Source organism: Talpa europaea, assembly GCF_964194135.1.
Source record: "Talpa europaea genome assembly, chromosome: 12".
Lineage (NCBI taxonomy): Eukaryota > Metazoa > Chordata > Mammalia > Eulipotyphla > Talpidae > Talpa > Talpa europaea.
The window spans coordinates 13,384,484-13,397,949 of NC_140079.1; the positions used below are offsets into that span (position 1 = coordinate 13,384,484).

Here is a 13,466-nt window from a genome sequence, read left to right on the forward strand (position 1 = left end):
AGTCTAGTTTATTTGGAACATTCTTCTTACCCTCATTAGGTTTTCAATCAAATGATAAAGCTGAGCTTTGATGTCTGTTTCTCAAATTCACTACATTACAAGTTTCAATTTTACATTATGGTGCTCAAAAAATGTATTTTAAATGACTCTGCTTGAAAGGGAAAGAAAGTTGTTTGGCCTCTAAAGTGACCTAAGATATAAATCTCTGAGGAATGATGATATAAGAAATGGTATTTCTTTATCATGCTCAGAAGAGCTTGCGGTGTATTTTTTTGTTGTTGTTTGTTTACCATCCAAGTTGTTGCTCTTTTATTCTTTATCACATACTATATATCTAAGGATGTTGATATTGAATTATACCCAGTATAATCTAAATGTATTCAGATTATATTGTGTGTGTGTGTGTGTGTGTGTGTGTGTGTGTGTGTATGAGATGTATGTTTGTAATATATTGCCCCATCCTTGAAAACCATCAACCTGAAACATTTTTAACCGGACTGTTGGAGGGTATATGAGAACAAAATTCTGTATTCATCTTGCAGGCAAATTCCTATATTAAGTGCCTATGGTTATTTAAAAACTTTAGAAAGAAGAGAAAAGGAAGAATTAACATTACTGAGCTGAGGAACTTTACCTTTCACAATCTGAACTTCACTGTAAAATAGGTATTTTACCCCTTTACACAGAAATAAGATCCAGAGAGAGGGTAGGTAACCTGATGAAGGTCCCACAATTAGTAAGTGATGGAGGCCTCCCTGGTGGCACGAGGGGTTAAGCACAGCACTATGAGGCTAGCCGCAGCTTCTGCAGCATGAGTTCAATCCCTGGCCAGCCAGAGAGCTACCCACATGGCACAGCAGACCTCTCCTGTCTCGCCCACTACTCCCCTCAGCAGTGTTTTCAGTCTTCCTGTTCTGTTCCCCACTCTGTCTCTGATGAATCCTCTCACCCTCCCACACCTCTGGCCTATACACCAGTTCTTATATGCATAGATAAATAAATCTTAAAAAAATATATAGACATGTAAAAAAAAAAAATTAGTAAGTGATGGAGCCAGGAAAGAAGCTCAGATCATGAGAGAGAAGCTAGAATCATACCACCTTGTTTCTTCTCATTTGTTGGAACTTAAAACTCACCATTCTGTATGTCTGAGTGGCTCTAGCATAAAAAACACAGGCCATCCCTCTGCCTTTCAGAACCCGCGTGATGATTTGTTCCCACAGATGTTTGCAATGTCTATTCTGTTAATAAATTATTCTGCTATTCTGAGGAGATGGGGAGGAAAGGATTACCCAAGTTTCACCTTTAAAATCATTTCTCATCAATGATCAGAAAGGAATTTTTAATTCCTTTTAAATGATTTTTTTTTCAAGAGAGTTTGTTATCCTGTTTATTTATAGTTTTTTAACGAAGGAGGTACGAAGAATGGTCTTAAGGCCCGAGGGAACTGGCTAGAGGAGGTGGACATGAGTCACATCACAAGCTTAGCAATAGGCCTCTCGCCACTGCTCACACAGGCTGTGGTCAGGCTGCATGTCTCCCTGCAAGGACATTCCTGTCACACCTTCCTCCTCTTCACACATACCCTTGTCATATATACCCTCATCCACCAGGGAGGTAGATCACTTTTATTTCCACATTCTGTGTTGTGAGGAAGTTGTGAGGATGTACATCTTTCCCTGGTTTAGTTTTGAGCTTCTGGAAACAGGGGCTGTTCTATGCTTTATGTTTTCCCAGGGTAATATAATGAAGAAAATACACAATAAACATTTATTGAACTGAAATCCTTACAGAGGCTACCTTTTCTGTCATCCTTATGAAATTTATGCACCTTCCCATGGAACAGGAATGAAATTCTGCAAAACCTGCCTCAGGATCAGGTTGATGAGACTGCCTCAGTCCAATAGCTGTTCTCTATATATGTTTCGTCAGTTCTTTTCTAGAGTTTCTGACCAATGACTATCCTTTCATTGCACCAGGAATAATTCTTTCATTCCAAGAATTTTGTTTACTTTGCAAATATAAATTATTATTAATCTTGTCAAACTCTCTGTCCTTGCCGTGCTCCAGGCACAAACCGTGGGGCTCCCCGTGACCATGCATTCCCCAAACATGCGAGTGATGCGATCCACCCTCCTCCCACAAGCGTCCAACGTGGAGGCCTTTTCGTTTTCAGCGGCCAGCTGCCAGGCAGAAGCAGCGTTCATGGAGGAAGAGTGTGTGGACACTCCAAAGGTACGGGCGGGCTCAAGACACCCCAGCTTGCAGTATTGCTGGAGACTTCAGTTCGTGCAATGCTTTGGCTTTGTTGAACTTTGTCATTTCTTCACGTCCTCAGGAGTGTTAGCTTGTAAAGAAGAACCTACAAAAAGCGTCCAGGTCCCAACATAACCTTGTCAGTGTCTTGTCATTGCAACTGTGACTGTCCTTTCTCTTTCCTCTCCAAATTTCTAGATCCTCGCACGACTTTTGGAATATTTTTTGGAAACAAATTGTACTTCCAACAACAAAAGTATGACTGCTGTGCTGAATTGTTCGTATTGTTTCTCTTCTGTGTGCGCTGCAGCTAAAAATGATGGACCATCTTTTTTGGTCATTTAAATGTCTTTTTTGGTCTGGTTTGGACGTGCTTGAAGGAGAAAAGGTTATTCTGGGGAAGTGTGAGAAGTTGGCTTGCAGCGTATGGAAGATGACAGCCTCTCCCATTTAATGGATATCCACCTGACTTCTTTTTTGTGTTTTAGACACTTAGCATCACATGATATGCAAAGCGTCATCTTAATGACAGAGTGTATCAGAGAACATAGGACTTGGAGTCTGTTCAAAGCAGTCTCTGTTTTTTGCTACCTCAAGAACTTGGGCAAGGTGACTAGCTTCTCTGAACCTCAGTGCTGTGTAAAATGAGACCTTTGTAAGGATTAATGTGTGTGAGGTTCTGGAAAGATTGTAGATAATTAATATCAGTTTCCTGTCTATTTTAACTTGTTTAGGTAATAACAGAGATAAATTAGGTATGAATTCTGCTCTAAGTTTACAGTCGAGCAGAAGAGATGGTACCTAGTAACTACAGACAATGTACCAGGGGCTGAAGACATCAGTAAAATAGCTTAAAGACCTATAAATCACATGCTCCCAGGCTGGAAGATGGCAGTTGCTTTTAACCCATTCAAGCAGGAAAGTGAGAGCTGGGAATTGGGAGGTAGGCAGAGTGAGGTGGCAGGAAACCAGGCCAAAACATTATTGAAATAGGGACAGCTGAGCCCCAGCGAGCCTCAGGAAGACTTGGGTCCAGTCTAAGTTGGAGCAGCAGCTCAGTGTGTCTGTGGAACAGGGGCAGGAGGAAGAATTGTACAAAAGAAACACAAATGGGTTAGCTTTGAATGGCAAGCCGAGGAATTTAGAATTTTTCTCGACACTAGGACTCCCAACCTTGGAATGTCTTTCAGTATCATCCAGAGATTTTTCCTAATGTTCTGCTCTGAGGTTGGAAGAAATAATGGAATATCTTTGATCCAGGAAGCGCTACCATATACCTCGTGAGTCAGAAACTAGCCTGGAAGAGCGCATAGCTGCATGGGCTAGGACCGAGGCAAGAAGTTGAAGGTACAGCATGCGTCTGTGAGGGCCTGAGCTAGGAGAGTTCCTGTGATCAAATAATATGGTGCAGGCAGAATGGGTAGCGTATTAGCATCCTGAGTGAAGTTCACAGTGATGACAGTATTTTGAAACAGATGACTGGAGGGAGAATGACACTATCAGAACCAGGGAGGTAAAAGTAGAGCCCATCAAAAGTTAAATTATGAGTTTAGCTAGACCATGGTTGAGGCCGCTGGATGCCAGGCTGCCCCTAGCAGGTGTTGAGTTGCTGGCCATGAGGGGTTAGTGTCCATGCCCCTGAGGACAGGTCACCTCCCGTGGGTGGTCTGTTTTCTCTGCTACCAGCATGTTCAGCAACCATATAAACTGCTACTACATCCTCACCCAGAAATCTAGACACAAATTGGGACAACATAATTCATTTACTTTTAAGATCTAATTCCCTTCAAAAAATTAAAATGCAGTCTGCTAAAAACTTGTCTGTGAGGGCATCAGGCCCAAAACACAGATTGGGCACTGTCTGCTGTATTATATAGGGCAAGCTATTTTTAAAGCTTGTGATTGTTACCGTAACTAGGAAACAGACAGGAAATGAATGATTTTGTGAAAGATACAGACAGTAGCTAGATGGTGTATTTGCATTTGTAGGAGGAGCAGTGCCACGCTGGACCCGGCCACCCACACTGGCAGTGCCACCCCGGCATCCAGCCAGGCCCTAGATACCGCCAGTCTTATTTGTGGACTATTTCAGTTATGTCAGCAAAAACGCCTATCCCTCTTCTGTCCCTAGTGCCTCTTTCTGTGGGGACCCATAAATAAATGCACACACACAAAACTAGCCGCAAAATAAACAACAAAGTTCCTTTGTTGCTCATGTAGCGTCATATGCATTTACATAACACCCACTTGTCTCTAGAAGACGTGTCATGGCTGCGTGTGCGGCTCATTCATTTCTACTCAGTGGCAGGTAGCATGCGCCCCAGAGATGTCACCTCTCCTTTTCTCCCAGAAGCTCTCCACTGCTTACACCAGTCAGTAAAATCTGTCAGGGAGTCTGCATGCAAAGTTTGCTTTGGGGTCCCTTCAAAAAATAGGGTGACCTCTTTGAGACAGTCACCCTACTTGAGCAGAAACCGACACCCCAAGGGGTGTCGACCATTTGGGGCCAGTGACTGAGCTTGCAGATCAGTCTTTCTCTTTTGAGGGTTTCCTTTTCCTTGGGAATAATGAATTTTTTATACACACACAGACACACACACACAGTTCAGTCACTTTGAACATTTTATGAGCGGTAATAAAAAAGATTTTCCAAGCTACCACCTTCATTGCTGGATAGCAGAAGGGAACTGTGAGGCTAAACTGAAAATGGGAGCGTGGTAGAGGTGTCCCGTGTCCGCTTACATTTTATTAACTTCTTACTGTAAGAGAGGGTCTGGAAAGGTAGTAAGAGAGGGTCTGGAAAGGATGTACATGTGGCAAACTCTTTAGTAGAGTTTAGAAAAGGAAATACTACACTCCTGAATTTGAATTTTTAATTTGTAATTGGGAAAAATAAAACCAATCAATGCATGGAAAATCCAGAGAGGGATAGATAATACATTAATTTGTCCATCATGACATTACTTTGACATGTTTTCTTGGATTAAATAATACAGGTGGGTGACATGTGCTAGTGAGTGATGGTGCTGAGGTTGGAGCTGAGGTTGAAGAGATGGAGCACCTCTTCAAATATATAGCAAACTTGTGGACACTTAGGATACAAATTAAACAAAATACATTTTCTCAAGGTTCTGGAGGCTTAAAAGTCCAAGATCAAAGTTCTGAGCAGTTAGGCTTCTGGGGAGGACTCTCTCCCTGCCTGGTAGAGGGCCAGCCTCTCCCTGTGTCCTCCGTGGTCTTTCCTCTGTGCCCTCCTTGAGAGAGAGCTTCCTGGTATATCTTTTTATCAGGACACTAGTCCAATGGGATCAGGACCCCACCCTATGGCATCATTTAACTGCACTTCCATATGGCCCCATCTGTAAATACAGCCACCCTTGGGATTAGGGTTTCCATGTATGAATTTGGGGGTGGCTCTGTATAGCAATCTGCCAGCCTCCCGTGCTAGAATCTGTATCTGTGGTAGATTTGGGGGTTTTTACCTGTTAGAGCCCTGCACATTCGTGGTCTCTTATTAGAAATGATTGAGCTTTAAGGAAAGACAAAAACAATGTGTTTCGCTGTTGCTGCTTTTAAGTCCTGTAATTTACATTTAGCCTAGATTATTTCCTAGAGCAAAGAGCAAAAGATCTTAATTCTAGCAATCTAGGTAAGATCTAAGATCAGCCCAGTATTTTGCTCACAAAATCCTAGTGCTGAGGGCCTCCCTGGTGGCGCAGCGGTTGAGCACTGGGTTGCGAAGCTGCCCGCGGCCTCTGCGGCCCCGGTTCGATCCCCGGCTGCTCCCCGGCCACCGGAGGAGGGTCCCACATGGCGCGCAGACCTCTCCTGCCACCCGCTGCTCCCCTCAGCAGTGTGCTTCGGTCCTTCTGCCTGCTCTGCTCCCCGCTCTGGCTCTGGTGAATTCTCTCACCCTCCCGTACTTCTGACTGTACCCAGTGCATGTATAAACAAAAACAAACAAATAAATGAATAAATAAATAAAACATGCCTCTATTAAAAAAAATTTTTTTTTTAAAAATCCTAGTGCTGAATTTAGACCCTTGTTATATCAAGTCCCAGGGTAGTAAGTTGGCAAGGGTGGCATGGTTAGCACCTGTTTCAGGAAATGGACTTATTGCTGAAGGCTGTTCACACCTATTAACGATGAGCAGCCCACACAGCGCTTTCTGATTTAATCATCCGAACATCATCTTAAAAGCCAGATCATTGTTTTCTGCCTGTTCTAGGATGAAACTGAAATCAGCCAACATTTTTTAAATAATTTAAAAGACATAATTTAAAGGACATAATTCCTCTTGTACTCTGGATAAGGGAGTACATTTATGAGCAGACAATTTGAGAAAAAAATGTAAATTTGAGGCTACTAAGATTTTTTTAAGTATTCAGGAAAAGGTGACTCTTTTCTGTTAAGGAAAAAAAAAAAACGAGAACCTGCTGGAGGCTATATTGCAAGAAATCTGATGAGATTTCTCCATAGGCCATAGGTATAAAGATGCTTAGCAGATAATTACTTAACAACAGTCTTTTCTCTGTTGCTTTCTTTATTCATTTCTAAATCATCCTTGGCTAACCTAAAGACATGTTATCAGTTTTAGTTAAGGACACTGAAGGTATGAATACACTGAGAAAGGACCTTGTGGAGCCTGGAGTGCAGACTGAAGAGTTGTTTCCTGGTGCCTTGGGGAAAGCCTTGGTGCCTTCGGGCCTTGCCTGGGAAGACAGCATTTGCTGCTCTTCCTTTAAAGTGACCACTCTTCACTGTAAACCTCCCGAAGGCATGAGCCACCTGATCCAAGCAATGCCACAGCTCTCTCCACCCGCAACAGTTTTGGGGAATAACTGTCCCCTCCCCCAGGCAAACAAAGGTCTGAGTCACCCAAGTCTCCCTCTCCAAATAAAGGGCCTGCTGTGCCTTCTGCTTGGTTGCCATAAGAGGAAAGTTTCCTGTGTCTGGCACAGGGCTGACCCACGTCACCTCTCACATACATGAGCTGCTCCTGCTTCCAAAGGAAACAATAGCTCTACCCAGCGTCCTCCAGGTGAAAGTACTGAGCGTCTCCTGACTGGCTGTTCCTGAGCAGCTAATTCATAGGAGAAAACGGGTTGATTTCCACGGGGGAATAGTTAAGGTAATGAGGTAAATAATTGCCTCCTCATTGGGGCTTTTACCTGTCAGACAAACTCGCAGCCACAACTCCCCTTTGTCTGCTGTTTCTGCCTGCCACTCGGTGGTTTGCTTGGCAACTGCCAAGAAGGGCCGGGTCCTGGCCCTGGAGCTGCTCTGTACTCATCCTGCAGCAGGGACCACGGAGAGTGTGTGTTGCTGGAGGAGAGAGAGATTTCAGTGCGCTGGTGCTCATTAACCTCTGCTGGAATTTGGGGCCTGTGAGTCATTTGTTATTCTATAATGGAAGCCTTTGGCTGTTTGCCATTTGATTTTTTTTTTTCCAAATCCTTTTTGTGGTATCAGCCTGTCTTTAAAGAATTCTTTTTTCCATTCCTCAGGCACATAGAACCAATTAAAGACTGAATCAAATGGGCAGGTACTTCAATTATCACCATAAAAGTATGTCTAGAACCTTCCAGTATGTTTTGTGATAGAAAATCAGAAGAATGCTCTTGCCTATTCTTTTTTTCTTAGCTACAAGCCATGGTTTGTTGTTGTTTTTTTTTAAATCTCCCAGCCCTTTATGTTTCCCTTATTTAAAAAATAGTAGTGGCTTATAGGCCTGAACCTACTCTACCCTGTTCATCTAGAAACCACTTAAATAATGGTTTATTGAAATAATGATGACTCAGAGAAACCGGGGAGGCAGTGCCAGGTGGGTTCATAATAGGCTTCTGTCTCAAGTGCTGCCGTTGACTCGCCTTAACTTCTAATCTACAAATTATCTTTAGCAAATACACATTTTTAATATTTTACTTAATTTCTAACTTGCCACACTGTTATCTTTTTTTCCTTTGTGGAATTGCCTACCATCTCACCACAGCATGCCCTGATCATTTCCATATCACTTGGAATTTAGGTCAACGGCTGTCTGCTGGACCCAGTGCCTCCTGTCCTGGCAAGGAAAGGATGCCAGTCACTGCCCAGCAACATGATGGAGACCTCCATCGATGAAGGCTTGGAGACAGAAGGAGAGGCTGAGGAAGACCCCAGTCAGGCCTTTGACGCCTTCCAGTCCACACGCAGTGGGCAGCGCCGGCACACGCTGTCAGAAGTGACCAACCAGCTGGTCGTGCTGCCCGGTTCAGGTATGACATCGGGAAAGCGCCAGGTTAAGTCTTCCTGGCATCGGCTCACACTCCCATCTCCAAGACGTGGTGATGACGCCAAGCAGTGCCTGCAACAATCTGTCTTGTTCTTTTAGGGACCACACTGGGCAGAATGTAGGACTAGTCCTGCTGCACAGCGGCAAAGATTAAACTGCAGTGCCTCTAAATTGGCTCCCCTAACTCCCAGGATTCACCTGAGTGCCGTGTGACTCCCCAGGGCCTCTGGCTTTTAGGAGTAGCAGAGATCCATGGGTACAGGTTCTAGAGTATTTTTCCCAGTAAAATTCCTAGTTGATTAAGTTGACATGTGAAAAGGCTCTGAAAGGATGTGTGGTTGGAGATGAAGGACACTGTAGCTGTGAAGACTCAATATGGAATGTTCAAAGAAGATGCGTTTTGCTGTTGGTCTAATCTGCTTTGTTTTCTCTTAAAGGGAAAGTTTTCTCCATGAGTGACAACCCCTCACTTGACAGTGTTGACTCTGAGTATGATATGGGGTCTGTTCAAAGGGACCTGAACTTTCTGGAGGACAACCCTTCCCTCAAGGACATCATGCTGGCCAATCAGCCCTCACCCCGCATGACATCTCCCTTCATAAGCCTGAGACCTGCCAACCCAGCCATGCAGGCTCTGAGCGCCCAGAAGCGGGAGGCCCACAACAGGTCACCTGTGAGCTTCCGAGAAGGCCGCCGCGCGTCAGATACCTCCCTCACCCAAGGTGACTCCCTGCTCTCTCTTATGGCTTTTAAGCCTCATGTCCTGCAGGATGTGAAAGGGTTGGTGGCCATGTTGGTTTCACACCTGTGGTCACTGAAGGGTCTTCTGCTTTATTTAAATTCTTTGCTTTTTGAATTCTCTTTCAGGCATTGTAGCATTTAGACAGCATCTTCAGAATCTGGCAAGAACCAAAGGAATCCTAGAGCTGAACAAAGTGCAGCTGTTGTATGAACAAATAGGACCAGAGGCCGACCCTAACATGGCCTCAGCTGCTCCTCAGCTCCAGGACCTCGCCAGCAGTTGCCCTCAGGTGTGTGCTCTGGGCCCTTCCCACGAAGGCTTCATGAATATGAGATGTGAATGTGTCCTGAAGATGACTCATTTCATTAGGAGGTGTTACCTGTGGTCCTGGAGCAAACAGGTTCTTGTGGAAAGCCCATGTTCTGAGAGCTTTCCTAGTCGGCACTTCCTGCCGCAGGCGGTTACCCTGTCCATGATGGCCCCAGGTGACCAGCACCTCTTGAAGGCCTAGACATGCTCAAGGTGTGTTTGGGCCCTGGGGCAGATTTTATGTGAATTACCTCATAATATCTCTTGAACCCTCTCTCCCAGTGCACACACATAAAAATGAAGACGATAGACTAGAACTCAAATGAGAAGCTTGTCACCACTACCTTTATGCGCTGTCACATCATTAAATATTTCAAGTGGAATATTTATGCTAAAAAATACCAAAAAAAATATTGCTGGTTACCTGATATATTTTATTTTGAGCCTATTTTCAGTGCCTAGGGGTATCGAGGCCTCCTAATGACAAGAGTCTTTGCTCCCATACCAATTGTTTCCCACTGATAATGCATGTGTGAACTTTCCGCTTAACTCTCAGCCTGCTACTTATGTAAAGAGCTGTGAGTGTATTGTGTCTTCCAGAGTTGGAGTTCCTCTTGGATTTTTGCCAAGGTGCTTAAACTAAGAATTGAAACTTTTTCCCCACATGGAGAACTGAAAATGTTTTCACCCCCTCTCTGTCCTTAGGAGGAAGTCTCTCAGCAGCAGAAGAGCGTCTCTGCTCTCCCGAGCAGCGTGCACCCGCAGCTCTCCCAGCGGCAGAGCCTGGAAGCCCAGTACCTGCAGCACAGACTCCAGGTGGGATCCCCGCCCTGTTGCGCCCGCTCACTTCATTGTCCAGCAGCTGCCTCAGCACTGCAGAAACCTGTTCTGCTTACTCTCTTGGAAGGGTAGATTGCTTATAGGCAGGGAGGTTTGACTCTGCACGTGTAGTTTCCAGAGACATGTTCAAACTTAGTCTACTGCGCTGTGCTGGCAGTGGCCAAGGATTTGTCCTCAGCCCTCAGGAAAGGACACCACCACTGAGGCTGAGTGGTAGGAAAGGGAAACCTGGCTGCTTCTAGTGTTCTGCCTCTTAATAATGTGTGCAATGGAAATCTCAAGTCTGCAGAATTTTCATATCTGCTCTCTGCATTGGGGCCTGAAAATCTTTAAAAAGATAGAACATGGATCCCATAAAGAGTGAGTCATTGGTTCATTCAGCAGGTATTGCGGCCCTTACTCTCCTCATCTGACTCCGCTTGTCTTGTTGTGTTTCATCTCCATAACCTCACACGCCCGGAGGACTTTCAGGGGAGGAGAACTGAAGTAGGCCAGAGCTGAGACGGCCCAGGCCTGCTGACCGGGCCTGCCTCCCAGGCTGTGGCGGGGTCTCCCCAGTGCAGTCAGCCTTCCCTTCCCCTGGGGGTGCTGGAGGACACACTTGACTTGATCCTCCAGGCCGAGTACAGCCTGGGGACGGCGCCTTCGATGACAGCACATAGTTAGTTACCACATGGTCACGCTTGTGCTGTTTGTTTGCTCTTCCTTGCAGAAGCCCAGCCTCCTGTCAAAAGCCCCGAACACCTGTCAGCTTTATTGTAAAGAACCACCACGGAGCCTTGAACAGCAGCTGCAGGAGCACAGGTGAGAGACAGTCTTTGGCCAAGGAAGTCATTTTCCCTTGTGAAGACGTAAGAATGCCGGGTGTGTTGTCCTTTCCGGGTGTTTGCCTCTCCGAGGAAACTAGGTTTGATGTATGAGCCAGTCTTCAAGACAGCGTCGATTTGGATATTCCAATGTCTGTGGACCATGGGCCTGTCAGGGAAAAACAGCCCTAAAATGTGCTCTGTTTTCCTTTTCTTCTAGCGTTTCCCCTGGGGGTTATGAAGAGACCTAAGCTTTCAGAATCTGGGACCTAATGCAGTTTAAGTGGGGTGTGCTGCAGAGAGGCCTCATCCTCCCCTGCAGTCATTGGTGTCCCCCGGCCTCACTGGCAGAAGCAGCTTGGCCAAGGTGGAATTACCCTAATCCATCCACCGACAGACACCCTCGAGGCCAAGGTGTTACCCCCCCTTCGAACCCTCTAGCTGGCAAATCAGCCTCTCGCCTCATGGGCAGGAAAACCGAGTCTTAGAGAAAAATGAATCTGTGTTCACTTGAACACTGAGGGATCAGTCAGAATTGGGGAGAAAAAAAAAAAAGATTGGGTTTAAGAAAGCAGACACGATGGGTTCCTACCCCACTTTTTTTTCCTGCCACGGGGAAAAGAGAAGTAGGAGGACCGAAGCTAATGACTGATACTGGATTTCCATTAAAATCGCCATCAGTCAAGAAGATTTAAAATTCTTTCTTTTGGTGTTGCCAATTTAGACTCCAACAGAAGCGACTCTTCCTCCAGAAACAGTCTCAGCTGCAGGCATACTTTAATCAGATGCAGATAGCAGAGAGCTCGTACCCACAGCAGAGCCAGCAGCTGCCCCCCCAGGAGACGCCCCCGACAGCACAGCAGCCACCGCCGTTCGGTCTGACCCCGTCCCTCGGCCCCGTCCTGGAGCCCGCTTCGGAGCAGATGCAGTTCAGCCCTTTCCTCCGCCAGTACCAGGAGATGCAGCTGCAGCCCCTGCCCTCCTCGCCGGGCGCCCGGGCCCCTCCGCCACTGCCCGCCCACCTGCAGCAGCCCCCGCCGCCGCCACCACCCCCGCCGCCGCCACAGCCCTCGGGCGCGGCCCCCGCGCCCCTGCAGTTCCCCTACCAGACTTGTGAGCTGCCCGGTGCTGCCCCTCCCGAGCCAGACTATTCCACTCCCTGTCAGTACCCCATGGAGGGGGCCCAGCAGAGCGGCATGGCGGCGCCCGACTGTCCCCGGAGCTCAGGACTGCAGGAGGCCCCCTCCGGCTACGACCCCCTCGCCCTGTCCGAGTTCCCTGGACTCTTCGATTGTGAGATGCTGGAGGCTGTGGACCCGCAGCACAGCGGCTACGTCCTGGTGAATTAACCTCCACCCGGACGGTGAGGCAGGTCAGGTGAAGGAAGAGTGTGTTTCTATTTTTATTCCACCCTTTTCCATTTGAAGCTTGTTTTCCTCCTGCCCTCGCACTAACGGGGGATAAGGCGAGTCGCCCAGCTGGAATCAGAGGGCCCCCCACAGTCGTCCGTGGCAAGTGCTGGAATGTAGTTTTAGGCTGAAGGTCACGCACTTAGGTCAAATGGATCATGCTCTTGTGGGAGGCACCGACAAATGTGTTTATCAGAAGATTTCCGGACTGGGTTTTACGAGAACTGCACCAACCCATGCTGAGGGGAACCTTGGTGAGAGAGGAAACTTCACGTGCCATTCTGTATGGGCAAAAAAAAGGCAATACATCTTCCACCGAAACCAAGCAACGACGCGTTACTTTAAGGCAAATCAAGAATCCCATAATGAAATTCGATGCACAGGAGATAAAGGAAAGTTGTACTTAGTCATTAAATCTAAAGTTCTAAGCTGCTGGTGCAGGCTGTCCCCAAGACCACTGGAAAGCAGTGGCGTGTGAGCTGCGTTTCGGGGGCCACTAACGACAGCTGGTACTGACCCCCGAGACTGGCAGCGTACGACACGTCTCTCTGGGCGGCGCCCTGGGCCACGGTGTCCGTGCACTTGGGGCTCCGGAGATGTCGCCCGTAGAATCAACCGACAGGACACGCACCGACCACAGTGGAGACTGGGGAGAGACGGTCGCGAGCAGCAGCCCCGAGCCAGGGAAGACAGGCTCTTCCTGCAGCCTTCTGTGGAGACTTCTGGTTTGGGACAGTCGGTCTCTGGAGGACCTAGTGTCTCTTTTTAAATGTAATAACTACTTTGACTTTACACTCTATGTTGCTAGTAGTTTCTTCAGCTTTGTATA

At 46.7% G+C, this 13,466-nt stretch overlaps 1 protein-coding gene across 2 annotated transcripts in view; it reads left to right on the forward strand.

Annotated features, from left to right (window-relative positions):
- SIK2 (salt inducible kinase 2) overlaps positions 1-12,577 on the forward strand; it is a gene marked incomplete at both ends in the record, with an annotated part of 92,712 nt that extends 80,135 nt beyond the window's left edge. The window contains 7 exons of one of the 2 annotated variants that reach the window (XM_084248951.1): positions 2,071-2,235; positions 8,286-8,514; positions 8,969-9,253; positions 9,399-9,562; positions 10,288-10,398; positions 11,135-11,226; positions 11,953-12,577. In XM_084248951.1, the coding sequence (XP_084105077.1) occupies positions 2,071-2,235; positions 8,286-8,514; positions 8,969-9,253; positions 9,399-9,562; positions 10,288-10,398; positions 11,135-11,226; positions 11,953-12,577 (1,671 nt within the window). The remainder of the gene's footprint in view (positions 1-2,070; positions 2,236-8,285; positions 8,515-8,968; positions 9,254-9,398; positions 9,563-10,287; positions 10,399-11,134; positions 11,227-11,952) is intronic. The other variant, XM_084248952.1, reaches the window with a different exon arrangement.
- Between the last annotated feature and the right edge of the window lie 889 nt (positions 12,578-13,466).